This window comes from Motacilla alba, chromosome 4 (assembly GCF_015832195.1).
Source record: "Motacilla alba alba isolate MOTALB_02 chromosome 4, Motacilla_alba_V1.0_pri, whole genome shotgun sequence".
In the NCBI taxonomy this organism is placed as follows: domain Eukaryota; kingdom Metazoa; phylum Chordata; class Aves; order Passeriformes; family Motacillidae; genus Motacilla; species Motacilla alba.
The window spans coordinates 53,264,961-53,291,475 of NC_052019.1; the positions used below are offsets into that span (position 1 = coordinate 53,264,961).

Here is a 26,515-nt window from a genome sequence, read left to right on the forward strand (position 1 = left end):
CGGCTGCCGCGGGCGGGCGGCGCCGTGCCGCCATGCCGCCCTCCGCGATGCCGCTGCTGCTTCTGCCGCTGCTGCTGGCGGCGCTGGCGGTGCCCGCCCCGGGCACGGCGGCGGCGGCGGCGGCGGCGGGCTGCGGGCCCTGCGATCCGGCGCGGTGCCCGGCGCTGCCGGCGCGGGGCTGCCCGCTGGGCCGGGTGCGGGACGGCTGCGGCTGCTGCTGGCAGTGCGGGCGCGGCGAGGGCGAGGCGTGCGGCGGCGGCGGCGCTGCCGGGGGACGCTGCGCCCCCGGCCTCGAGTGCGTGAAGAGCCGGCAGCGCCGCAAGGCCAAGGGCGGCCCGGTGCCCCCCGCCGCCGGCCCGCCCGGCGTGTGCCTCTGCAAGAGCCGCTACCCGGTGTGCGGCAGCGACGGGCTGACGTACGGCAGCGGCTGCCAGCTCCGCGCCGCCAGCCTGCGCGCACAGAGCCGCGGCGAGCCCGCCATCAGCCAGCGCAGCAAGGGAGCCTGCGAGCAAGGTGCGGGGCACGGAGCGGGGCGGGCGGGCTGCGGGACGGGGGATGTCCGCTCTGCTGCACGGTTTCACGGGGAAACGCCGCGTCTCCCGAGTGCTCCTCCCGCCGATTTATCTCTTCGGGGCGATTCTTTATAAAATGGACGTGATTTCAGACCCACCTTAAATGGACTGGAGAGTCCCAGTCGGATGGCGCTGCCTAAACTTGGAGTAATACTTCGGACCAGGCGCAGAAACGCAGAGGAACTTGAGCACTCACTGCTGGCTTCCAGCGGTGCTGGAACTACACTCCCTCACTTTTCGTACTTTGCCTGAAGCTTGCAATTTGGGCTGCTGTGAGATGGAACAAAAGGGGTGAGGTGTCCAGGGGAGTGTTCTGCCCGGGATGGTTGCAAGCAGAGAGAAAAGGAAATGATTAAATGGATGTGAAAGCCACAGAAATTAAGAGCCAGCATTCACTGGCTTGCTTTGGTTCTAAATGGAAACAAACAGGGCACATAGCGGTTTGCACTTCAGCATTTTCAACCAGGAGCTTGATTCATCCCAAGCTTTTTCTTAGGGATGGTGCTCAAGGAAGAAATTGTTCTGCTGTGGAGCCTCTACTAGAAATTCTGACCTCTAAAAGTAGTTTTTGCTGGAAGGGCAGAAGTAAGACATAGCATGCAAACCATATACTAAACATCTCATTGAGCGCCAGTGCTGTTTTGGTGGAGGAGTGTTCTCATAAACACAGTATCTGCAGGTCACAACCTCCACCTCCTCCTTCTCTTGCTTCTCATAACTGAGGCCAAGTATTTTGCAAAAAAATGTTTCTGAAACTCCCAAGGCAGGCATGAAAGACTGGGTGAGGATTGGGTTATGCACTTTGATGTTGCCCATTAGATGCCCTGTGTGGCTTTTCACAAACCTTGTCCAAAGCATTAGGCTTACATATTAGCCAGAAACAGTGTGGTACAGTATTAACTCTTGGAGGGAAGGATTTTCATCCTTCGGGGCAATGTGGGCTGAGATCAGAATGGCCTCAGTCTTTGCCTGTATCTAGTATTTGGAAAGAGCCTTCCCTGCCCAGTGGCCCCAGGAGTCCTAAAATGCGTGCTGCTTCTTGGCTCTGCCAGCCCAGACAAGTGAGCCGATGGGTTTGAAAGATGTCATGCTTCAGGTGTGCACTTGAGAAGAAGGCTGTGTTCTCACTTGTCTTGCCCAAAGTAATATGAGAGTTCATTGCAAAGCAGGTATTGATACTTGTAAGATACTGTTCCCACCCTTGGCTGCACTTCCTGGTGTCTGTCCCATGCTGGATGCTGGTTTGACTGGTGGGGCTTTGATCCAGACTATGGAGACAGAGTTTGATGAGGTCAATGCAAACATGGGGTCTCAGAGTGGGACAGCCATTCCATGCACAAACTGCATCCCTTCCTTGGAGAAGGTCTCTTCAGGTGTGCAGATCTGCAGCAAGACACCTCTGCAGGCAACAGCAACCTGTTCAGGAATTTCACCGGAGCATGTGGTGCAGAGCAACTGGCAAAATGTTCTCTCCTCCGTCGTTCAGGGGACCCATTCTTCTTTTGGCTTCTGCTGCTGGGAGAGCTCTGACCCAGCATGTCAGGGAAGGGAGCAGGGTGGACGTGGGCTGGTCAGCAGTGGTGTCACAAATGACCCTTCAGAGATTTCCCTCAGCTGCATGAACTTTCCTTGTGCCATGGGCTTTCTGGTGATATGCACTGCTCTGTGGCTTGCAGCAGAGGCAGGAACTCATCCAACAACCATGCTAGACAGCTGGAAGTATTTCTCTATCCCTCAGGGCCTCCCGGCAGTTAGTAGCATTGGGTGGGAAGGGCAGGGAGTTTAATCTTCACATGGAAACACTGACAGGAAAGAACATCCATCCCTTCAGCCTGACAGGATAGAGCCTTTTCCAGTATCTCTCCAGAGAGGAGATGACACTTTTCTAGGTTTCTAGAAGGACCTGAATATTGTGGTAGTCAAATAGTGGAAGTTCTTTTTTTTTTTGCCATTTCCTACCACAAACAGATGCGATCTCCTTAAGGAACTATCTAGGGTGGGATCCAGCACAGGGAGACCACAAACAGGCAGGATCAGTCATTTTTGTGACAGTTTTTGCACAGAAAGAAGTCCTTGGGTGAAAGAGCACTTGGGCTTCCTGCTTGTGGTAGTTGGGCTCTGAGGTGTCTGCGTGCCCTCACACGTCCTTTCAGTCCAAGAGAGAGAAGCCTTTCAAGATAATATCCAAGAAGGGATCCAGAAACATGTTTTCAGCAGTGAGTCCTAATTGTGTTTGATTGCTCTTGGGATTTTTAAATTTTTTTTTGTTCAAACAGAGCTGGAGGGGGAAGACTTGTTTTGCACATCCTGTTGGATCTTTCTTTGATATTAAATAGCAAAAGGAATGAGCACGTTCTCAGCCCTGCAGAATTTGCCTTGACCTTGTCCTTGATTGTTTCCCAGACCTCTCAGATGTGATGTCTGTGTTTTGTACAGAAATCATGAAGCCATGCAGAAAAAGGTAATTCTGCAGCAGCCAAAACTTCCTGCTGGAGGGCAAAGGAGGACACAGGTGAGAAGAGTTTAGAAGGATGGAAATAATCTTTGCTCTACCTGCACTTGGCAGATGGAGGGTTCCAGCTGGTCCTTTCTGGAGTGGGTTTTATGCGGGCAGGACTGTTGGGGATGTCTGGAAAAAGGCATCCTACTTGATTGCCAAGTCCTTGAAGCTGCCTGCCTGCTCTTGGTGCTGTGCCAGCAGAAAAAGCTGCCTGCCTTTTTGCTCTGGGGGAGCAGGCAGTGATGCCATAGTGCTCCCTACTGGCTGGGCTGCTGCTTTGCCCTCACACTTGTGCTCAGAGCTGGACCTGGGTTTCCCCTGCTCCCTGTTAGGGCACCACTACCTGCACCCCATCTCTATCTGCGTGTCCCAGCAGCCTCTTTGGAGCTAATTGCAGTGCTGAGGATGCAGGAAGTGGATGCTGTGAGGTTTTCCATCTGCTTTCCAACATTGCCTTTAAATAGATTGTCTGTTTGCTCTCTGCCTATGAAAATGCAGCTCAGTCTGCCTCCAGGTCTTGCAGGCAGGGCAGGTCCAGACGAAAAGCAGAAGCCTGCTGGTGGGGCAGGTACAGGCAGTCTGGGGTGCCTCCTCTGGTGGCCCTTTGGCAGGAGGGGAGGCTGCTCTGACAGCTGGGGAGCTGCCCTCTGTCACTGCTGTCACACAGCTGTGCACAGATGTTCAGATGTGCCTCTTAAGGGGTTGGTGGCTTCAGGAATGTAGGCTGAAATTCAATTTGCAGTGCACACACTGAGGCTGTTTGCAGCCAGCTAGGACTTGGGGCAGGAGGACTGTGGTACCCACTGCCATGCAAAACCAGCTGGCATAAAGAATTAGGCTTGCGTGGCTCAGCTCAAGCCAGGCAGAAAAATAACCTCAAAGCACCAACCCCCATAAAAAAAAAAAGCAGCTATCAGGATTCCTGATGATGATCTCTGAGCTGAAAAATACCAGGCACTTACTTGTTGCCTAACCAATGCAGGAAGGGACAAATACCCGAGTCTTTCTTATCATTAGCTACCAGCAGATACCTGCTTTGAGAGGCATGACTGCTGGAAATACTGGCAAATTCCCTCTTTATGTGGTTTGAAGTCCCTAATGCTTGTTCCAACAGAGTTGGGGTGTTCAGGTTGTTTTGCTGTTGTCAGTCAAGACTTTCTCTTTGTGTTATGCTCCCTTCTCTCTTGGTGGAAGCCAAACTCTTATACTTGCTCAAATGCAGTGTACCACAAAGCAGCTCTCAGCAGACTTCAGAGGACAGTGTTTCACTCTCAGGGGAACTGGTGCTGCTTTGTACCTACCTGCAAAGACCTCCTGGGGGTAGAAACTCAGGGCCTCTCTGTCTGAAGGGTAAATTTGCTGGTTTGCCAAGCAGTTTGCCTTATTTCTATTCATCTGAATGTGGTTTAAAACTCTGTGGCTCCATGGAAGTGTTTTTCCAGCACTGGGAACATGCAAGGCTTTTTCTTATGATTATGAGGGCTCACAGGATCCCTCCCACAGATAAACAACAGAACCAGAAGAGATTCTTTTACAAGTGACTGTAACCAGCATTAAACTTGTCTAAATCTCACCAGCAAGGAGATCCCAGTCACTGGAGCTGTGCTGTCCCCTCATAGAGGTATCTTTTTGGCTTCCATCCCTCATGGAAGGTTTTTTTTTTTTTGCTAAGGTGCCACACACCAGCTCTGGGGCACAGAAGAATGTGGGTATGAGGTTTCTTGGCTGTCCACAGGGTTTAAAAAAACAGGCTGATGGATGTAGGATTGTGACTGCCAGGCTCTTGTGGAGACTGGCAGCCCCAGGGGCAGATATAGCTCCCCTCCAAATTCCTGCCAATTTACCCCATCAGTGGTTTTGCCTTGCTGATGCTTCACTGTTCCATAAAGGTTCATCTGTGCTGCAAACAAAGAAGTGCCAGGTTCCCACAGGTCAATTTCAAAACAAGAAACATGAATCACATCTGTTGGCTCATTCCATCCAAATTCAGCTGTTGAGGCTTTGCCAGAAATATCATAGTTTTGAGGGTGGTTTGTTTTATTTTTTTAATCCACCACCAGAGTAGAGCAAAACCAGGAGTTTGGGAAAAAAAGCTTGTGGGAAATGGCAGACTGCTGTTATCACTGAGATTAGCTCATCTTCTCCTGAAACAGCTGCCTTAAGTACAAAGGCCCCCCAACTCTAGACACCACAAAGCATAGTTCATAGCCAGGCACATTTTGCAAGAAATTCTTCTAAATTTGTTAACAAGAGGCTCAGATTGCTTTAGTTCTTTCCTTCCATTCTTCCTTTTCTGGATTTTAAGGGACTTAGAAGAATATACACATTTCTTGAGTGGTTTTGTCTTTGCTGGGGAAAGATTTAGAGAAGTTTTTGCTAAGTTATCTTGGTTGGAAATGAACCAAGTTCCCTGATTCTCCTGGGAATCTGGTTTGAGTTTCTTCATGAGGTGGGAATGGGGGTCTTGCAGCGGTGGCCTGCTACCTGCTGGCTTCCACTGCAAAAGAAAACATTGCTTTTGTAGCTGGATCTTTCCAGCATTGTTGTGCTGCATCCTGAGATCCTGTGGCAGAGCACTCTGGGGTGGATCCCATCAGGGCCCACAGACTTGTGAGTGTCCAACTGGCACAGCAGGTCACTGATCATTTCCTCATGGATTATGGGAGCTTTGCTCATCTCCCCATCACCAGCTTCCAGCTCTGAGAGCTTGGTATCCTGAGGACAACTGGCCTTGATATTTAAGACAAAGAAGGCATTAAGTGCCTCTGCCTTTTTCTCATCCCCTGTCACTACACTACCCTCTGCATTCAACCAGTGGTGGAGACACTCCTTGACCCTCCTTTTTTGCTGGCAATGTATTTATAGAAACTTTTTTATTGCCTTTAACTGTAGCAGCCAAATCAAATTCTAGTTGGGGTTTGGCCTTTCTAATTTTCTCCTTACATGACCTCACAACATCCTTATAGTCCTCCCGTGTTACCTGACCCTTCTTCCAGAGGTGATGGATTCTCCTTCTTTTTCCTGAATTCCAGCCCAGGTTCTCTGTTTAATGAGGCTGGTCTTTTTCCCTGGTCGTTGTACACTGGGGGCAGTCTGCTCTTGAATATTTAACAATTCCTTTTCTAAAACACATCCAGCCTTCCTGGACTCTTGTGCTTCATGACTGACTCCTCAACACTGCTGTTCATTGCTCTCAGTGTTCAAAAATACCGGTGATTTAAAATTCATGTGTAACTTTGGGGACTTCCACTGTTGTAGCACAGGTCATAAATTCCTCCTTAAAAGGCATTCCACTATTTGAAAAGGTTTTGGTTCATTGGAGCTTGAGTTTTTATGGTTACTGTGCTAAAAGCTACTATGGAAGTTGTTTAATATATTACTTGTCAGAGTCCTAGAGAGCAACAGTATGTCAGGGACTATGCAAAAGCTTCACTGCTCAGGAGGATCCTGTATTTCACCTGCATCTTCATTCTTAATCATCACAGCATACCCAAATCCACTAGGAAGGAATGACTACTGATCAGCAAATTCCACCCTATGTTTGTTTTTTCTGTTGCTGGAAAGGCATGCTGTGTTTTACAAAATGTGTTTAATCCTTTGTTGGGCTGAGGTTGACTGAGGTTAGAGCTAAATAGGAGATTACCACGTAACAAGTCTAATCAGGTCGGATTTTTGAAAGCCCTGCTTGCTTTTCCATGCAGAAATGCTGCCATGCCTTTTTTCTGTCTCCGTTTTCACATTCTTTCCAGGCTTTAGCTCATGGAAGTAGATGATCTTTAAGGTCCCTTTCAACCCACACCATTCTGTGATTCTGTGATACGAAGGTCATGCTCAAGGTCTCTGAAAGCAGCGTTCCCAACCCAGGGTAGAACAGCAGGGCTGGGATTTCCAGTGGCAGTGGTGTGCACCACGCTGGGCCCAGTGCTGTGGAAAGCAGGAGTTGCTCCATGGCACAGTGATGGTGGCTCAGGGTCCTTCCTCAGTGAGCTGACTCAGGCTCAAGTCTGCAGGGCTTGGGATAAAGTGTGTTCGTGTTTGCAGCCTTTCCAGGGCCTGCTGAAGTCTGGGGGGAACGTCCAAACAGACACGGCATCCAACACTCGCTTCCTTCTGTGACTCCTTAGTCTCCTCAAAGACAGGCTTCGGGAGGACGAGAGATGCCTTCAGAAGAAGGTAACAGAGGAGGTTTGTACATCTGTACATCTGCCAGAAAGCTGCAGGCTGCTTTCTTTGGGAGTGGGGAAGGCTGGGAGCTGCCCACACTTCCCGTCTGGCTGCTGCCTCTCACAGGGCACTGATGTGGGAGGGAGCAGCTGAGGCCATGCCAGCTAACATGACTGGATGTCCATTGCTTATGGAAGGTTTCCCTTTTTCCATATAAAGTAATTTTGAAGGGAAAGTACTTTACCAGCAACTTAGGAGACTGGAGTTGGTTTATTTTCAGACTTGCAATAGCTGGTGAGAGTGAACAGTGTTCAGCTTTTGCTTGGGTTTGTCCTCTTGGGGAGCATCCCCAGTCTGTGTGTGACCTGGGCTGTGGCAGGGCAGTGCAGTGCTGCCTGGGAGCCAGGCTGACACCCACATGAGCTTCAGCCTGTGGTACATGGCTTTGTGTGTTCATGGTCTGGGCATCCAGGCACTCCCAAGCACCAGGACACAGCCCACGGTGCTTCATGTCCAGCTGATTTTTGCCTTTAGTCACATAACTGTAGGCCCCTTGATTTTAGCAAAAAACCTACTGCTCTGCTTGCTGTGTGGTTTTTATTTGTTTGTGTGTGTGAACAGCAAAGGCAGATTGTTGAGGAGCTGCTAGCCCTCAGCTGTGAGTGGCCATCCAGGAATCACTGAGGGACAAGTGGGTGGGCTGGGACATGCCAGCTGAGGCTGGGCACAGAAGGGGTGCCTGGTGCAGGAGGGGTGTCAGGAAGAGATGCCAAATTATATCCTCATCGAGGACGCCAGAGGCTCTGCTGCGCACATTGCTGTGGCAGAAAAGCAACTACATCTAACAATGGGAACTCCTTTCCAGCTGCTATTTTTGACATAACACAGGCTGTCAGTTCCCTGCAAGCTGCAGAAAAAGTGTTTTCAGGCTCTGTCCCAGGGTGAATGAGCTCTGGGGCTCTGTAAGAAGCATCTTTCTGGGCCAGGGAGGGCTGTTTGTTTTACAAACAATGGGCAGAGCACAGAGGAAATGCTTGAAGTGCCTGTGGAGAGCAGCTAATCTCCATCAATAGCCTGGGCTCTCATCTTGGTTAAGGAGCTCACGTGCAGTCAGGGAGCATCTGTACATCCACAGCGTCCCCGGCAGGACAGCGGGGACCACTCAGCCACCTTGGTGGTGGTGACCATTTTTTTGGGCAGGTGCAGCCCTCGGGTCCTCAGCCTGAAGGAAGCTGATGGAGGAACCAGCCCCTCTGTGGGCAACGCTGCCAGTAGAGCAGCAAGGCCTCCGAGGTGCAGGCTGTAGGATGATGGCAGGGGGACTCCTTGCTGGCAAGAGTCAAGACATCTGCTCTGTACAAGGTGGGCTGGTTTCCAGTCCCAGCTTTGCTCCCTTCACAAGAACTCCTGAAGCAAGAGGGGCACTTGGAGGAAATGTCCTCACATTTTCTGAAGTGCGTGCAAGGCTCTGCCATTCCCTGCCTCTCCTGCTGTGTCAAGTTGCCGTATCATCTGTCCATCTCTGTCCACTTTGAGGGCTCAGCATGAGTGGGACCAGCACAGGCAGCAAGCAGAGTGATTGCCATGCACCTGGGTGTTAGCCCACTGTGGTGAGAGTTTAGTTACTGCTGTGGCCAGTTGTGATTTGACCTCAAATCTGATGACTTCTTGGCCTTTCTCATTTATTTTTAGTGGCGGAAGAGCCCAGCTCTAGAGTTTTGGCTGTATAGATTTAAGTCAAATGTCCAGAGGGAGCACAGTGACTTTTCCCATGACACTTGCTGCATCTCTCAGGATGTGTATTCCCTCCTGGCCTCAGAGCTGTGTCAGATACAGGCATGTGGATGTTTCCAGCTCATTTTACGGCCAAATGTAGAACGTCATGTTCTGCCTGGTTGGATCAGGATGTACACCCCGAGCTCAGGACAAGCTTGTAAGAGCCAAGCTCTCACTGTGCTGTGACTGCTGTGCCAAGCCAGACAGGGCTTTGCTGTGAAGCTGTGCAGGCAATTCCCTGTCCAAGAAGGTAAACAATTTCTCCTCACCCAGGAGGTGGGTAGAAATTCCTTGTCTCTTTCTCCCTAACAGCAATTACTGCTGAAAAATCGTGGTATGACCCGTTCATCCTGGCAGGGTGAATAAACACCTCTGGGCAAGTGGGTGCCTGAACCCTTGGCACAGGGGGAAACTTGGCAGTAACCAAGACTGAGACACCTCAGGCAGTGGATTTAGTGGTGTGCTGAATGCTGCCAGTTCCCAACCAGGGGAGAATTGAGCCAGATCCTGGAAGAACACAACAATGCCTTAACACCACCCGGCTTTTAATCTAAGAGTCAGGATCTCTCCTTTTCTGTGGTGCAAGATGGTGGTCATTGGGGGGCACTTGTGCTTTTTCTGCCTCATGGAAGAACCCCAGTGAGAGGCTGGTGTCCTGCAGGGGCAGACATAGCCCTGGCTATGACAAGTCCCAGGTTCTGCTTCAGGAATGCCAATTTGCATGTGAAGGGCTGGACAACAGAATAACAGCAGCAGCAGCAGGCTTTGCTGGGTGCATATCAGCTGGAGGCCCCTCACAGAGCATGGGTCCACCCGAGCTGCCTGAGGACATTGTGTCCCATCACAGCTTCCAAGCACCTTATTGTCCCTATTGTTTAAGGGATACCAGAAAAGAAAGAACAGCTGGGCTGTGCAGGAAGTGCTGCCCTGGGTAAGGGGAGCAGAGTGCATGACCTGAGGTGGCCCCATCCTGCAGATGGCAGTGAGCTGGTCACTGTAGGGTACTCAGGGGAGAAAACCTTCAGCAGGGTGTTGAAATGCTGCTTAAATCCTCTTCTCAGCTGAGAGATTAATCTCTGTGCTGATGAGGAGCACCTGGGTTGTGGTGTCTGCCAGGAAACCAGCCTGTGCTGACTATTAGGTGTGGTTTCAACCATCGCCCAGGGCTACACATAAAAAATTTCTGCTTCTCCACAGCTGTTAAAAATCAGAACTGGGATACTTCTGTCACAGAGAATGTTGAGTGCAGCCACCCCTAGTCTCTAAGCAGCTTCCCATCAGCAGGCTGTGTACAGTCATTCCTGGAGAGAGAAGTCTCGAAAGAGAAGAGCAAACACTTCTCTGGGTTTGCACCAGCTGCTCAGGAGCAGGGAACCACCTCAGCATCTCTTGGGCTAAAATAGAAGCATGGGTGATACCCTTTGGCTGTGATACTAGTGTGGATCTGCCCCGATCATGAGGAGGAAGAAGACACCAACTTTCTGCTGGAAGATGTTGGTGCAGCGGGATGCACTTGAAACCTGTACCCCACTGTCTGCAACAGGGCTGCAGGGCAGAGTGCATGTGCAGGGCTAAGATCAGTGCAGATTCAGGACCTCATAAGGAGCATTAGGACCCATGTCTTTCTCTTTTTTATGGGGCTGGGAATGAGCTGTGTGTGGTCTGTGAGCCAGTATACCCAGGAGCTTCTGTCAGGCTGGCTCTGGAGTACCTGTCTGCACAGGAAATGCCTTCTCCTGATGGAGCGTAATGGGAGCTTTAGTTTCCTGTTACTGCTTGCATCTTCAGAACAGAAGGGGGAATGCTGTTTGTGGTGTTCTTAGAAATATCAATAACTGGAAATAAACACTCTATGCTCCTTTGGTCTGCACTTCCTATTGCAGGGAATTAATGGCTGTGTTTTACAAAACAGCCTCGCTAAAGAGGGATTGAACAGAAACGGCCTTTCTTCCCTTCCTGGGATATGGGTTTTGCGTCCAGCATTTCCCTGCCTGAGGGATAAACATCTCCAGCCAGATCTGCAAAACAACCCTGCTCTGATCTGCTTTAGAAGCAACTCTCTGTTTAACCAGGAATTGGAGCTCTCTGGAGAAAAACAGAGCTCTACATTCACCTTCTCCCTTCCCAGATCTCGCCCTTGGAGAGTTCTGCCACCCTCCAGCCAGCGTTCTTTGGCTGAGCATTGCACACAGGTAAAACAGGAACAGCATAATATGGAATTCTGCTAGCTCACATTGAAATCATGCTGGGAGAAATGATGCTGCAAAGTTGGGCAAGCTCTTCATGGCATGACAGAGTGGGATACACCCTGTCTCCTAGGAATCCTTTCCTCCATGCCAGCTGACTTGGTGACTGCATGGTAAGCAGAGCCAGCAGCTGGTACAGTTCTGCTCAGCCCCTGAGATAACAGAATACAAACAGTATTTCATTTCTAACCTCAACCTTGCGAGGAGGAGGACTCGTCACCTGAAGTGCTCAACACTTGATTTTTCTGGGGCAAGCGCCCATTGGTCTGGATAGCTCAAGGCTGGGTGTGTGTGTCACTTTGGAGAGAGAAGTGTTGTGATGTGGGATCAGTCCAGTGAACTTTGCTCCTAGCAGGGATCACCTTCACCTCATCCTCAAAACTGTGACTGGCTCCCACTTAAAAGGCTAATTATAGAGGCAGGCTTGCAGTCACCTGGGACTTAAAAGCTTTTCTCCCTTTTTGCAGGACCCTCCATTGTGACTCCTCCTAAGGACATCTGGAATGTGACAGGAGCTCAAATCTACCTGAGCTGTGAAGTCATTGGCATCCCGACCCCTGTCCTCATCTGGAACAAGGTAAGGGCCCTGCTAGGAGCTCTTACAGCACAGCAAACCTGAGGTGGCTGAAAGTGCCTGGTAAGCACAAAGGCCATAGCAGATCTCTGTAGAAACACATCTCTTTGATGAGTTGTCTCATCTCTGCAGTTCTGTCCACCCCCACACATCTGGTTTTGCTTAGTTTTTAGACATTATTTAGAAAATAAACTCTTGTTGATCCCGAGCCAGGACAGGACTCGTGTTTCTCTTGGTAGCGCCTGGTATTTGGAGCATGTAGGGAATGTCCCTTGACCTGCCTTCACCTTCACCCTGCTGGCAGCAGTGACTCTGAGGTGGCTAGACATCGCCCACGTTGGGAACAGGAACCACATGGGGCAGTCATTTAGCTCCAGTAGCCAGCAGCATGTTGATTTTGGCAGCACTGGTAACATCTGGCTTAGGACGGGGGCCAGTGTTGAATGGAGAGGATCCTGGCCGTAGGGCTGAGAGGCACTGCATGGCTCCTGCAGCCTCCTCAAGTGCCACAGGTTTGTGCACACTTGTGAAGGGTCTTAAAATTAGGCTGAAAGATTACTACATAAGGATACTATGGAGAAAAAAACTAGATTGGCCTGAAATTTGCAGTAAGACAGCAAGCTTTATTCACAGGGGTTCAAGAGCAGAATGTCAGGTGAGCATACAGTGTGGGCTTGTTGACTCGGGCAGCGTGTTCTGCTTGTTTATGAATAGATGCTGAGTTTACACTGTCAGTGCTGTTCTGCTTCTCATGCCTCTTCCTCGTGGCTGAGAGACTGCTTGACCTGGTGGTAACAAGGGCTGAGCACCACTTATGCCGTGCTGGGCTCTGTACTCAGACACTGCAGTGCTGCTTTCCTATTGACACTGTGCCTACCAGGAGGGACTGCCTGCTTTGCTGCAGCAGAAGCAGGCAGGGCTGAACACACCTTTAGGAACACACAGACACAAGTTCTGTGAGGCCAGATCAGCACAGGGCATGTTGGCACAGGTCACTGCCCAGCACCATCTACCCCAGAAAACTGGGCCACTCTGTTGCTGCTGAGGTGAGGGGAGCCCAGCCTCAGGGCTGAGGCACTGGGGTGGTGTGGCTGCACTACACGGAGGATAAGGTGAAACTGTGACACTAGAAATACACTGCTGCAGCACAAAACACATTCATGTATACCTAATGTTGATCTGTGTGCAGGTATGGCTCAGCATGCAGTTCCAGCATAAGTCAGCCCCTAAATTCTTACCCATTCGTGCCCCTCTGTTTAGATAATTCGAGGACAGTATGGTGTCCAGAGGATGGAGCTTCTGCCTGGGGACCGGGAGAACTTGGCTATCCAGACCCGTGGGGGCCCTGAGAAACATGAAGTGACTGGCTGGGTGCTGGTAAGTACTCTGTGTGTGCACAGAGCTGCACACGCAGCAGAGTGCAGTTTGCAAACGGCTCATGCACAAAGAACAGCACAGCAGACAAATGGCAACAGACAGGGAATTTGGAGGAAAACGACCTGTGTGAGTTAGAGATGAAGGGTAAGGGGAGGTGCTGGTTCCAGTCTTACCTGGTGCATGCACCCTTCCTCTGTCTAGCATGCAGCATTTTGAAGTGTGCATACCACTTGAAAAATCAGAGGGGGATCAGAGGGGGGGACAGGGTTTGACACAAAGAAGTTCTCTAAGATACCTGAATGTCGTAATACGACACGAAAAGACGACACGGACACTGCTGCTCTCTAGGTGAACAAAAAAAGGGACCTTTATTTTCTGACTCCAACATTTATAGTTTTCCAAAAGTGACAGTGGATTGGAGGGTGACAGTGCCACCTCTCCAATGACACTAGACAGACCAAGAGTCCATCAATTCTCTCCTCCTCCATGAAAGAATGCAAAACATAAGTTGTTTACAGAACTGTGTGTGAAAAAGTTCGTTACAAGAATGCAAACATCAAAAGGCTTAGCAAAGTCTTAGAAAATCAAGGTGACACCTGAAAACAGAATCACCTCTGCCAGTGCATGAGATGCTCACTGGGGTGTGTTTATTCCCTTAGATATCTCCTCTGAGCAAAGAGGATGCTGGGGAATATGAGTGCCATGCATCAAATGCCAAAGGAGAGGCAACAGCTTCTGCAAAAATCCACGTTGTGGAAACTCTGCATGAAATAGCCCTGACCAAAGGTTGGTAAGTGTGGCTGAACACTCAGCAGCTCTCCCCCCTGACAGTTTATTGTTATTTGATACAAAAGGACTACCTCTGTTAAATGCTTTTAAAAAACAAAAAACCCAAAAAACCCAAACCCAACAAACCCTCCCCCCTGCACCAGAAATACCAGTTAAACGTGCAGTTTTTTGCATTTGATAAAACATTCCAGCAAATCTTAGCTGCTAGAGTTCTCAAGGGATTGTTAAATAACCCCCACACATGCTGTAAAATACTGGAAATACCAAAATAACATTAAGAAACACCTTCTGGGTTTTTTATAGAGCAACTTCCAGTGGGTTTCCAGCCCTACATTTGTGTCATCCTTTCAGTGTTGTTTTCAAACCTGCTCCTCTCTCTCCTGAGAGCAGCACTGGCACAGCACACACTTCCTGCCATGTTCTCTGCATGCTGGGATGTGAAACCTCAAGAGATTTGCCACAGCACGTCCTGCTTGCTAGGCTGTGTGCAAAACTGGTGGCAAACCAGCCACCCTCATCCCAGCTGTAGAGGATGGCTCAGTACCACAGCCACATGCTTAGGAATAAATCTGGAGAGCTAGAACAGTAACTGTAACCTTGCTAGAGGCAGAGGGACAGGGAATAAAGCACCTGGCTAGAGCATACTGTGCTGCCCAAATCCCCTATTGGACATAATCCATAGTTTTAATCCCTGTTAGCTTTATCTAAACTATATAGCCTTGACTTTTTGTGTCCTTATGTCTGTGAAGAGCTGAAATACTTCCCTTAGAAGAACATTAGATCCACCTGGCACTGAAATGAGAGCTTACAATGAATCCAAATATCATGCACAGGAACTTTGCTAATGGTTTTAAGGTAGTCCCTAATCCTTTTTCAAACATCTTATTTATAGATGTGAATGAAGTGGAGTTTTACTGAGTTGTGCCATGAACAGCAAACTTATACCCCTGAACAGTTTGTTTCTTGCACACACCCAGCACATGCTACAGCTGGTTCTTTTCAGCTGTAGGAAAGCTCTGAGGCATCTGGAGCTAAGTGATAAGTAAATGTAGACTGCCACTTTAAAGGAAATTGATAAAGTTAATGGAACAAACTGCCAGACATCATAGCTACACTGTGAGAGGCTGCGTGCCATGTTCAGGTGATCTCAGCACAGAAAAACGTGTCTATTATCACCCCCCTGCAGCAGGGAGGGAAGGAAAGAAGGCAGGAAGGAAGGAGGGGTCAGGTCTCATCCTCAGCCAAGAGATCCCAAAGCTATTGCCAAAGTTGCAATATTCCCCCTTGGAACAGGACAGAGTGTAACATGTTTTTGTTTTTCCACAGATGATGGTGCAGAGCTGTGATGTGAGGACTTGCACTTACGCACAGTTTTAAATTAGTATTTTGGAAAGCTGCAAGCTCTGGCTTTTTCTAGCTGACTAATCAGTCCCTCTTAACTCCCTTTTTCTTTGAGTCCCAATTTGCTTGCACACTTCTTTGACAGATACACAAATAGATTCACAAGCTCGATTACAAATTTTAATTCTATTTACAGGAAATAAACATACTTTTGAACAGCACACAGCAGATGAGTAAAACTGTAATTTTGAATGCAACGTGTACAAAATGAAACAAAACCTGAGCACTTGAGTCTCATAATTAAAAAAAAAAAAAGCCCTTTTAAGGCTAAACACTCATCATACGAGGTGCAATACTCATGGACATCAGTTCCTGGAAGAGGAGTTTGCAGGCGTAGGGCATTCGAACCAAAGATATCTGGAAAGAGATTGCAAAAGTCTTGTGATAAACACTCATAAAGCATCAACTTCCACATCCTCTACACAAATAACTTTGTTGAGTTTTTGGCGTAAAAGCAAATCTGAAGTTATGCATGAAAGCATTTAACGAGAATTGCTCACAGACAGTACCAAAGCAAGAAGGAAGCTGAGCCTGTCTGTAGGGGCTACACAGCAGCTCTCCAGAACACATTTTTAACATAAAAATGCAGCCAAGGGATCTGATCCTAAACAAGAACCATTTAACAGAACATGTGCATAGCAGAGTGTGCCTGAGGTGCATAAATGCAGGTCAGGTTTCCAGCACACATCACTCTGTAACCCCAGTGCCATTGTTCAGAGTTGCAGCAGTCAGTCCTTGGCACAAAAAGAAGCCTGTTCATGGCTCCTATTTTTATCCCTGCTACCGCTGTCCCTTGACATACTTCTGTAACCAAGCGTGCACTGCAGAGCTTTTATTAAATTAAAAAAGCCCCACCAAAGTGCAGCACAAAAGACCTCCCGTAGGGACCCAGCTCTGCAAGCATAAATATCTTCATGGGATAGTCACAAGGGCGATGCCTCTAAATTCCTGTGATTCTGAGTTTTACTTCTAAAAACAAGCTCTCAAGCATTTAAAGTCGCTGAAAACTCTGCACTGTACAACACTTGAGCAGCATTTCCTGCCAAGTGACAAGCCAACACTGTAAAATTAATAAGGAAGCATCCAAATTGACTACAATGCTATAAACACTTAAAACAGTTATGAAACTAAAATAGCAATTGTTCTGGTGCTTCTTTAAATATTTACTTCCCTATCCTCCTGCTTCACTCGAGTGGCATTTCCTCCTGTCCACAAGGAGAAACAATGGCTGATGAAAACCACACGCACCTGAGTTTTATTGCGGCATCCGCGGCATTCGTAGGTGTGAGTCCTCGTGTTTGCAATTGCCATGATTCCACAGAGGTTACACACATGGACCTGGTATGGGTCTGAAGCTTCAAACAATCTTTCTCTCAAGAATTGGGCTGCTCCATGAGCAATCTGGCAATCTCGTTCCATTTCTCCAAAGCGAAGGCCACCATCACTAAAAGGAAGAGAAAAAACCCTCAACTTTTGAGTTCACTGGAAAAATAGTCAGTTCTTATTGCTGGAACAAGTATCTGCATTGCAAGGCAGGAGGAAAGCTGTGCATTAATTTCCCTCTAACACCACTGAATAAAACTGTGAAAACAGTCATTAATAACTGCTGATGAGCATTTCTACAGCTGGTGCCTGACAGCCACAGCACAACCATACAGCAAATGAAATGTACTATTAAGTACAAAATGAAATGTACTATTAAGTCATCCTCTGCTTATCTGTGGTGGGTTTAACCTTGGCTGTCTGCCAGATGTCCACCAAACAGCTCTCTGGTCCTCACCATGTCAACTGGACATGAGGAGAAAGTAAGATGAAAAAGCTCATGAGTGGAGATAAAACCAGGGAGATTGCTTATCAATTACTATCACAGACAAAACAGACTCAACATGGGGAAAATGAGTTTATCACCCATTAAAAACAGAGTAGGATGATGAGAAACAAAAGACAAAACTAAAAAGTTCACCTCCCCAACCTTCCTCCCAGGTTTACTTTACTTCTTCATTCCCCACTCCTTCCTCCCCTCCCTGTGATGACCAGGAGAATAAGGATTGCAGTCAGTGCATCACAGCTCCTCTTGGCTGCTCCTTTCACCTCACAATATTTCCCTGCTCCAGGACTTCCATGGGACAGTCCTTCACAAACTGTTCCAGCACAGGCCCTTCCCACGGGAAGGGCCTTCCCACGGGAACAGACTGCAGCAGCAGGGGTCCCCCACAAATCATACCTCCTACCAGGAGCCTGATCCAGTGTGGGCTTTCCACAGCCTGCAGGGCAGTTCCTGTTGCATTTCCTCACTCCTCTCTCACAGTTGGTGCACAGCATTTTTTACCCTTTCTTAAACATATTCTCACAGAGGTGCTACCAGCACCACTGCTGGGCTCAGCTCTGGCCAGCTCCGGGGCTGCCAGGGCCAGCTGTAAGTGGCTGTGTCCATCACGGGGCAAGCCCTGGTCCTTTCTCAGAGCGGTCACCCCAGCAGTACCTCCTGCTACCAAAACCTTGGCACTTGCACCCAATACAAGACCTTAAGCTAAACACATGAAAAATGGGTGGCTATTTGGGGCGAGCTAATTAAGCTTAAGCAAAGCTGCAGCAACTACTTGTTCAGGGCTAAAAGCTGGACAGAAAAACAAAACACCACAAAGAAACTAGCAGGGATCCTTACCGAGATCTGCCTTCCATGGGCTGTCTGTTGAGGATCTGGATCGGCCCTCGTGCACGAGAATGGATTTTGTCATCCACCATGTGCTTCAAGCGCTGGTAATAGGTAGGACCAATGAAGATCTGGGATGTGATTTTGCGACCAGTGAAGCCATTGTAGAGGACCTGAAGAAGTCAATGCAATTGTAAGCCTTACTACCCATCAAAGGTATATTAAAATAATTACAGTGGATTGATACTTTGATTATACCTCGTTTCCTCTGAGATGATAGCCATAATCTGATAAAAGGTTGGAAATCTTCTGCACGTTGACAGCATCATTAAAAGGTGTAGCATCACCAATTTCTCCCTTGTTTGCAGACACCTACAGAGAAGAGATTTGGAAAAGTTTGTCAGGTTTCTGAAGGACTGGTTAGACCATATTTAGCTGTTTCAAACAGTTGTAACTCTTAATACTGGAATTTCAGATTCTGTGCCAATGGTAGTACCATATCTCACTGTGTTTATCTGCCACATATTTTAAAAAACACACACTATAAACAATTTTGCCTCTCCTTATTCTAGGTGAGGGGAAAATGTCTGGAACAAAAGCAACAGATGAGAAAGCACACTGTAGGTAGGACCTGACCTTCTGGATAAAATTTACAGGACTATACATCTTCCCTGAGAAACCTCCTTTTGCTATCAAATAACTGGAGAACAATAAGTTTTAAGTGAATTAACACCTACTACATAGTGTTTATGTTTACCAAAAAAAAAAAAAAAAGAGAAAAAAAGCATACAACAGTCCCCACCAAATTTTAATTCATATTGCTGAGACATGCAGTACAGATGACTGTTCTTACCTTGCCCTGAAGACACTCAATCAAGTGACCAATGGTCATGCGGGAAGGGATGGCATGGGGGTTGATAATGATATCAGGTGTGATGCCTTCACAAGTGAAGGGCATATCCTACAGCAGGGAAACACACAGTCAGTTCCTCCCAGAACATCATGTTTAGGAAAAGTATGTGCCTGGATCCAAATTAAGTCTTTTAAAGAATTTAAAAGGCATTGAAATACGTAAAAAGCATCTGTGTCTCCTTCTAAAAATATTTTAGCTACATTTAAGTCAATATTGCACCTGAGTAGATATTCCACAGACAATTCACTTAAGACAGTTAGAATGCTAAGATCATCACAGGTAAAATCTCCAGAAGAAGAAGAAGAAGAAATAAATAAATAAATAAATAAATAACAACCTCTTGCCTGTACTGGATCCCACAGGTTCCTTTCTGACCGTGTCTGCTAGCGAATTTATCTCCAATTTGTGGAATTCTTACAGAACGTACCTGTAAGCCACAGGAAAACATGCAATTGGTAACTTAAATACAGACCAAAGATCATTAAAGCAGAAAGCACAAACGTCAGTGCTCACCCTAATCTTGCAGAATTTGTATCCTTCCTGGTTCAGGGTTACCATGACCTGATCTACAATCCCAGTCTCACTGGTCCGCAGGAAGGTGCTGCAGTCTCTCTTGGTGAAGCGCCTGTTGGTGCTTTCCAGCTCATCTTCATTTTCTGGCAGTGTGACTGTTTTGCCAATGATGACATCATCCCCAGACACACGTACCCCAGGGGCTATCAAACCATCATCATCAAGTTTGTCATAGATTGCGTGTCTCATACCTTGGGGGGAAGAAGGAACCAAAAAAGTAGACTCCCAAATTTTTCAACATACTTGATGTTCTGCAGTAATTCAACAAGTCTGCTTGCAGCTTCAGACAACTGCTGAAACATCTAATCTAAATATCTCAACTGATACAGTAATTTCTATAGAATACAGAAATATCTGTATTAATATATCTCAAAATGAAGACTGAGTCAGTTCAACACTACCTTGCCCACAAAACCTTAATTTAAAATCACTCCTTTATCTTACCTTGGCAAGTTTCACGTGTAGGCTTCTCAAAAACTTCCTCTTGGTCATACCCTTTCTTAGACTCCTGCTCTTTGTATGAGCGATAGAACACAGACCTGAAACGAAGTTATAAAGTCTTCTCCAGTGAAGCCAGCCATCATCTTCCCCTTTATCTTATTTCCACATATTATGGCTACTGTTACTAATGCAACCAAATCCAAATAATGAGCACAGGGGCATAAACCTTCCTCTGACTTTCTGTTAATCTGACCTTCACTGAGGGCAAAACAAAAACACACCCACCACACAGAGAAGTTTCAGAGGGCATTATGATGGTCACTCTGCAGATACTGCCAAGGTACCTAAGATAACAGGCTAGTTTTTGATGAACTGCAAAGACTTTTGTATCTGCTTGACACTACAGAAGTAGTTATTATTCCTAATGTTTATTCACATCTTCAGCATATCATTCTCATATTACTTTCCTCCTTATGCATGCAATTTTGCAAACTTTTTTAGGCTTCTACTGCTACCTTGCAGTGCCACACTCAGTACAACTGAGCTGCAGTGAAAAACTTTCAATTTACATAAGGTTCTTTATGGTGCTTTAAGGGTTTTTGTTTGCTGCCTCAGTTGCCAGCACAGCAAAGTGCTTTCAGATACTATAATGCATGAAGTCACATCAGCCACCAGCTGTGCCAACAGCAGTTCCTTCTAAGGAGAGGAACATTCCAATCCTAACTGGTAGCAACTGTGTCACTAATAAAGACAAGACTATGCTAAAATGCTGGAACATTGTTCTGGTAACTGGCAAGACTTATATGAAAATACACCAGGGAAGAGTCCAAATGTTTTTTCGTTAAACTGTGATACAAAGGACCCTAAACAGAACAAAGATCAAAATGGAAGATCAAGAAGACAAAGTGGGCAGTGAGGTTTCATGGTGTTTTGCTAAGATACACATTCACTGTTTTCATTGTGTTGTTCCCTCCATCCCCATTAAAAAAAAATTAAAATGCTTCTCAAGTGGAAAGATTCGGAGAATGGCATCTTCCAGCATAAAATGAACTTTTCTTGAGCCTCTGGACAACTCAGTACAGCTTCTTCTTTTAACTCCAAGCAGTTAAAAAATTTAAAAGTCTTGCCTGAAAAAGCCTCTGTCAACAGCAGAACGGTTCATAATGACAGAGTCTTCCTGGTTATAGCCTGTGTATGATGCAATGGCTACAATCGAGTTGATACCTATAATATGCAGAGAAAATATTTTGAAAGAATGCACACATGCCCAGACAGACACTATTTTAACTCAAAGTAGGCTGCAATCTCTACGGTCAAGCTGTTCTGCCCTTTCTCAGATAAAATCTCTACATCCCACACACAAAACATGCAGTATCAGCAAATTCAACTCTGGGTAGAAAAGGGAGTCAAGAGTGACACCTTGTGAAAAACCCATCAAACATCAATATAGAAAATGCATTTTTTTCAGTTAGATTTTAGCAGGTTTTTTTGGGTAAAGTAGTTTCAGTTGCAACACTACCAACAATTTTTTTGCAATCTAGGTGCCCAGCTACAAGCTAACACTTAACCTATACTTATTTCTTAAATTGCACACATTTGCTAAGTGTTCAGGTACTCTACATGCACCATTTGTGACATGTTTGAAACAAGCCAGAAGAGTAGTATTTTTGTTCCATGAACATGAACTGACAACGCACCTGCTGGTAACTCTCTGAACCTCAAGTACTCCATGGAGCGTGTTGTCACCAGGGGCTTCTGAGGATAATACAGCACGTGTGCCAGCGTATCCATGCGGACATGGAAGTTGGTGATGTAGACTCCCATAGCCTGCTTACCCATAGCAGACTGGTATGTGTTCCTGGGAGACTACACAGACAAAGAGAAGACCAATAATTATGGACAGAAAGCTCCTTACATACACCTGTGGGTTTTCTATCAGCTTTAAAAGCAGGATGTCAGCAGAGGTGCACTGACCTGGTTGTGATCAGGGAAAGGGATAATAGATGCACACACTCCCAGGATCATGGATGGGTGAATCTCACAGTGTGTGTATGTTGAACAATATGCCACACCTTTCTCTTGCAAGTCATCTGGAGTCATTGCCAGCATCACAGTCTCTTCTTCCAAAGTGTCAATGTACTCTACTACACCACTGGCCACAAGATCCTGCCAACTGAACAACCAGTAACTCAATTAACACCTAAAATGGGTCTCTTCAGCAGTGACAGGAACAAGGACTTCTTTGGCTTATTATTACTACCACTGCCTCAGTGTGATTAAAAAAACCTGATTAAACTACTAGGCAGAGGAAGCATCTTTGTGCTGCAAAAAGTTTTAAACATTCCTCTTTCCCACCGGAATGTGGCAGCTTCCAAGATGGAAAATGATACCTTCCGTTGAATTTCAGGAATGTCTCTCACCTGTAATTGTTATACTCTCGTTCCTTCAGTTGGTCAATGTGCCTTTTCTTCAGCAGCAACTTCTGTTTCTCCACAATCAAAAGGGGCCGACAAATTCTGCCTGCATCAGTGTAGATGCGGATTTCTCGCTCACGAATATCTCTAATCATTGAGACCTGGGTAAGACAGCAGCACCCCATGAGTACAAAGTCTCAGCCTGGAATCAGAACTGCAGAACACAAAACAGGATAACCAAATTCCCTAAAGCAAAGACTTTCCAGGCACTATCAGAAGCACAGAACAAAGAGTAACACTCCTACAAAGAGGAGAGTTTCAGAAGATTATTTTCAACTGTTTTGTCTTTCAACTGGATCCTCTTTAAAAATAAACAACCCCCCCCTAAAAAAATCAACCCCACAACCAAGCAACAAATCATACATAATCAAGCTAATAATAATAATAAAATTAAATGCATCAAATACAAAAACGTCCCCCAAAAAAAAACCACAAAACAAACCCAACAGGAAGTATATTCAAAAAGAGACTTACAAATAATGCTACTTGAAACTTGCAAAGTAGTATCAAGGCATTATCCCAACCCAAACTCTAGATGCAAAGATTTATACCTCTGACACAATGATGTCCATCTGACGACGAAGCTTCCTTAGGGTATTCATCAGCTGCTCCGGATCTTTATGTATTCCTACCCAGCAGCCATTAACAAATATCTTGGTAGCACTAGAAAGGGGAAACACAAACAAATTGTAATTAAAAATATCCCACCCCACCAAATAACCCTTAAACCCTTGAAGAGTTGTGCAGGATAAAGCTTAAGTCTGTTTGAAGAATTTTATTTGCACGTACTCAGCTATTGCTGCTGGAGATATTTCTTCTAGGTTTTCCATACTCCACTCTTCCAAGAATTCCAGAATTGGGGATGGCTGAGAGCCCACAGAAATGTAAGCCATCAGGGCTAAGTTCTTCACAAGTCCTACTGCATGACCCTAGCAGAAACACAAAGTTGCATTTTCAAATCAAGAAGATCCAAGAATTTCAATTTAACTCCTCAAGGAACCAGACACAAAACATGCTTCCAACCACCAAGTTAGCTATAAAGCTAAATATTTGTGTCAGCATTACTAAAAAAAGTGCAAGGGTTCATCACAAGTGCCATGGCTACAAAATGACCGTGAGGGAAAGGCAGTTAGTACAGAAATCCTGCTTTCATTACCTCAGGGGTCTCAGCAGGGCAAACCATTCCCCACAGGGTGTTGTGCAGCTGCCGGGGCTTGGCCAGTTTTCCATCTCTCCCAATCGGAGAATTCAGGCGTCTCAGGTGGGAAAGCGTGGATGCAAAAGTCAGGCGGTTCAACACCTGCACGCAGGAAGGAGTTCAGTCAGTCACAGCTTCTTAAGTGTGCTGCTGACAGGCATCATGACACCCTAGCACAAGGGATCAATGCCCTCTAGAAATTATGTGCTTAAAAAGAACTGAAACAGCTTTGGTTTTTGTTAGCTACACTTTTTAGCACACCTCCACTAGCCTCACATTACCCCGGAATCTCAAGCTCCTAACTAGTGTAGTAGTGGCAGAAGTTCCCAGAGCATGCTTTTACCACAGCAAGACCCTGGGCTAATAAAGTCAGTGCTCCTCATCATTTGCCATGGAATACAGAACTTTTATATTATAAGGTGTCACTCAAGTTTTTTTAACTGCCTGTGAAGCATTGGAAGTAACTAAAGGAAAGAAATCCATCCTCCTCGATGATTCCCTGGGACTAGGAATTTACACAGAAGTTTATGATCAAACAAAAAAAATCTTTACAAGAGTTACACCAACTGTTTAGCAGTGAACGCAACTGCCAAAGCAAACCATGACAAAAAATCCCTTAAACCATGCACCTATGAAAATCCAACTGTTTGGATCTCCATCTGTGTCACCTGAGGAAATTTCCTTTTAAGAATATTTCTGTTTAACATACAACATGCATGGCTGCTATGCAATGTTAAACTCTTCCATGAGAACAGTTTTACCATAAGAACCGTAAACCTGACAAAGCTCTTATTGTACCTGAGATACTCCTGCTCTGGCCTGATGAGCTTTCTTCTGGTCACCCCAGTTTCCAGTTGCCAATGAATATTTCAAACCATCTGAAATAATCCTTGTTTTAATTGCCAACTCCAGGTTGAAATCTTTCCCTCTGTCAATGAACTTCTGGGCATATATTCTCACTTCCTTCAGCAAATTCTTGAACATTCTGTAGAAGAAAGACATCGAGAAATCTGATTAAACAGTGCACGTGCAATTCAGCCTACTTGGGGCTATTTGAAAAAAATGTCACTGTCCTCCTGAAAAGAAGCAATTTGTAACCAGGGTGAGGGGGCAGAGGGGAATAAAGCAAATGCAACTGTTTGTAAACATGCACAAAATATGCTTCAAAACAAGTCAATGCTGGCCACCTACTTTTATAGGAAACTCAACCACTCCACGAAAAAGTCATAATTAGAGAGAAGCTGTGCTGCCCAAGACTGGCTCTCTGACCCAATAGAATTAGTCTGACTTAGAAGCACAGAGTTGGCAATGCCTCTACCATGAAAGAAAACGTGTATGTGATAGTTACCCTCTGAACAGGAAAGCCAAGAGTGGCCCAGCAAGATCCAGTCTTTTGTTGCCATAATGATCTCTGTCATCCAGCTCTCTCCTTCCCAGTGCTGCCAGCAACAGTCTATGAACCATATACCTAAGCAAATAAGACAGTTTATGGTTTAAACTGACAGCAGACATTCACAACAAAGATTACACGTTTTCACAGGAAAGTCAGTGAACTCTTTCCTAAAAGCAGTCCATTCTAGATCTTTAGCATACCACTGCCCTAAAATAAACCTCTTCAGCCCATCCTTAGAGGTGGATGACCCACAGAAAGTTCAGGCTAAGGACAGGGAGAAGAAAATATTTACATCATGACAGTCATGCCTCTTCTGCTAAATATCTGCCCTGTACTGTAATACACAATCTACTTAAGCACATGCAATCAGGTGTAAAATCAGAAGTCTCCTGATGCTACAGTTCATCTGCATACCAGTGATCAAGACAACGCGCTACTGGTTTTAAAGAGTGGTTTACATTACAGTCAGCTTATCAGTACTTAACTAAATCTTACTTATCAATTTCTAGGTGTTATCCATGCAACTGGATATCAAAAAGTCATTCAGCACTATCATCATATTTAACTTAAGATCCAAAAGGGGTTTGAGGTTCATTTTGTTTCTTTATTTTTTTTTCTAGTTTATCAAAATTTGCATTTTTTCAGCCTGAAAAATATACCAGTGCCCCAAGGTTTATCACAGAGTATCCAGAAGACTGAGGTTAAAACAAACTTCTATTCAAAGCATTCTTCCAATCATATACATGCGTAAAAAAATCCATTTGCAGCTGTGAGACAGAGTTCTGACATACCCTAGAAAATAGGCCTTTTTGGTTTCACAGAAGTCACTGACACCAACATGTGGGAGCATTTCTTTCTGCAAGACTTCTTTGGCATACTTGATTCTCTTTTCTTTGGTGACACCTGGCTTGGCACCTCTTGAGCCAATGAAGTTTAAGGCAACATTTTGTTCCTGAATGACAAATGCTTCATCCAGAGAAGGTTTGACCTAAGGCAAAAAAATACAGCAAAATCCTGTAGCAACCAGTACCTGCTGGGGCTGAAGGAAACGACACAGTAGTTTGTTAATGATTCTTTTCAGGATCTGCTAATTATTGATCCAGATCTTTCTGGCACTAGAAAACAGCAATGAAGCATGCAGAAAGAACACAAAAAATAGTTTAAACTTCATAAAATAGTTGTCATTCATTCAATGTCAAGTTCATTCTAGGTCTGACGCTATTTCAGGTATAATCCAGATTTTACAGTTAAAGTCAACAACAGCAGGAGAAGACCCTAATTCTCCAAATACATATTAACTCTTAAAAATTTCCACTCTGCTCTGTCCCCTTAATGTAATCATTACAATAGATTTAGGCACAGAACTTTCAACATTTCTAATACAGAACCCACAAAAATAATAAATAAATTACAACAGGAAAATGAGCAATGCTTCAAGCGATGACTACTGCACCAACACACCACCAAACAT

The 26,515-nt window shown here is 46.0% G+C and overlaps 3 protein-coding genes across 5 annotated transcripts in view; 1 reads left to right on the forward strand and 2 right to left on the reverse strand.

Moving 5' to 3' along the window:
* Positions 1–11,719, reverse strand: part of LOC119700151 (probable E3 ubiquitin-protein ligase HERC4) — a 35,923-nt gene extending 24,204 nt beyond the window's left edge. Inside the window, exon 1 of the mRNA XM_038134678.1 lies at positions 671–11,719. The gene's annotated coding sequence lies outside the window, so the exon portion shown is untranslated. The remainder of the gene's footprint in view (positions 1–670) is intronic.
* IGFBP7 (insulin like growth factor binding protein 7) lies at positions 1–15,560 on the forward strand. 2 transcript variants are annotated; one of them, XM_038134680.1, is made up of 5 exons: positions 1–513; positions 11,726–11,835; positions 13,093–13,209; positions 13,869–13,999; positions 15,325–15,560. In XM_038134680.1, coding segments are annotated over exons 1-5 (840 nt in total). In that variant the 5' UTR covers positions 1–32; the 3' UTR covers positions 15,326–15,560. The 2 variants fall into 2 exon arrangements, with proteins under 2 accessions (XP_037990608.1, XP_037990607.1); XM_038134679.1 differs by having other exon boundaries at positions 2–513; positions 13,869–13,995.
* POLR2B (RNA polymerase II subunit B) overlaps positions 15,507–26,515 on the reverse strand; it is a 16,778-nt gene continuing 5,769 nt past the window's right edge. The window contains exons 8-25 of one of the 2 annotated variants that reach the window (XM_038134676.1): positions 25,836–26,032; positions 25,000–25,119; positions 24,450–24,636; positions 23,610–23,753; positions 23,243–23,382; positions 23,005–23,116; positions 22,400–22,554; positions 21,954–22,152; positions 21,677–21,845; positions 21,107–21,203; positions 19,983–20,077; positions 19,479–19,729; positions 19,303–19,392; positions 18,906–19,013; positions 18,311–18,424; positions 18,065–18,225; positions 16,648–16,843; positions 15,511–15,756 (exon numbers count right to left, since the gene is read on the reverse strand). In XM_038134676.1, coding sequence (XP_037990604.1) covers positions 15,667–15,756; positions 16,648–16,843; positions 18,065–18,225; positions 18,311–18,424; positions 18,906–19,013; positions 19,303–19,392; positions 19,479–19,729; positions 19,983–20,077; positions 21,107–21,203; positions 21,677–21,845; positions 21,954–22,152; positions 22,400–22,554; positions 23,005–23,116; positions 23,243–23,382; positions 23,610–23,753; positions 24,450–24,636; positions 25,000–25,119; positions 25,836–26,032 — 2,625 coding nt within the window. In that variant the 3' untranslated portion in view covers positions 15,511–15,666. Of the gene's footprint in view, positions 16,844–18,064; positions 18,226–18,310; positions 18,425–18,905; positions 19,014–19,302; positions 19,393–19,478; positions 19,730–19,982; positions 20,078–21,106; positions 21,204–21,676; positions 21,846–21,953; positions 22,153–22,399; positions 22,555–23,004; positions 23,117–23,242; positions 23,383–23,609; positions 23,754–24,449; positions 24,637–24,999; positions 25,120–25,835; positions 26,033–26,515 lie in introns of both variants that reach the window. The other variant, XM_038134674.1, reaches the window with a different exon arrangement.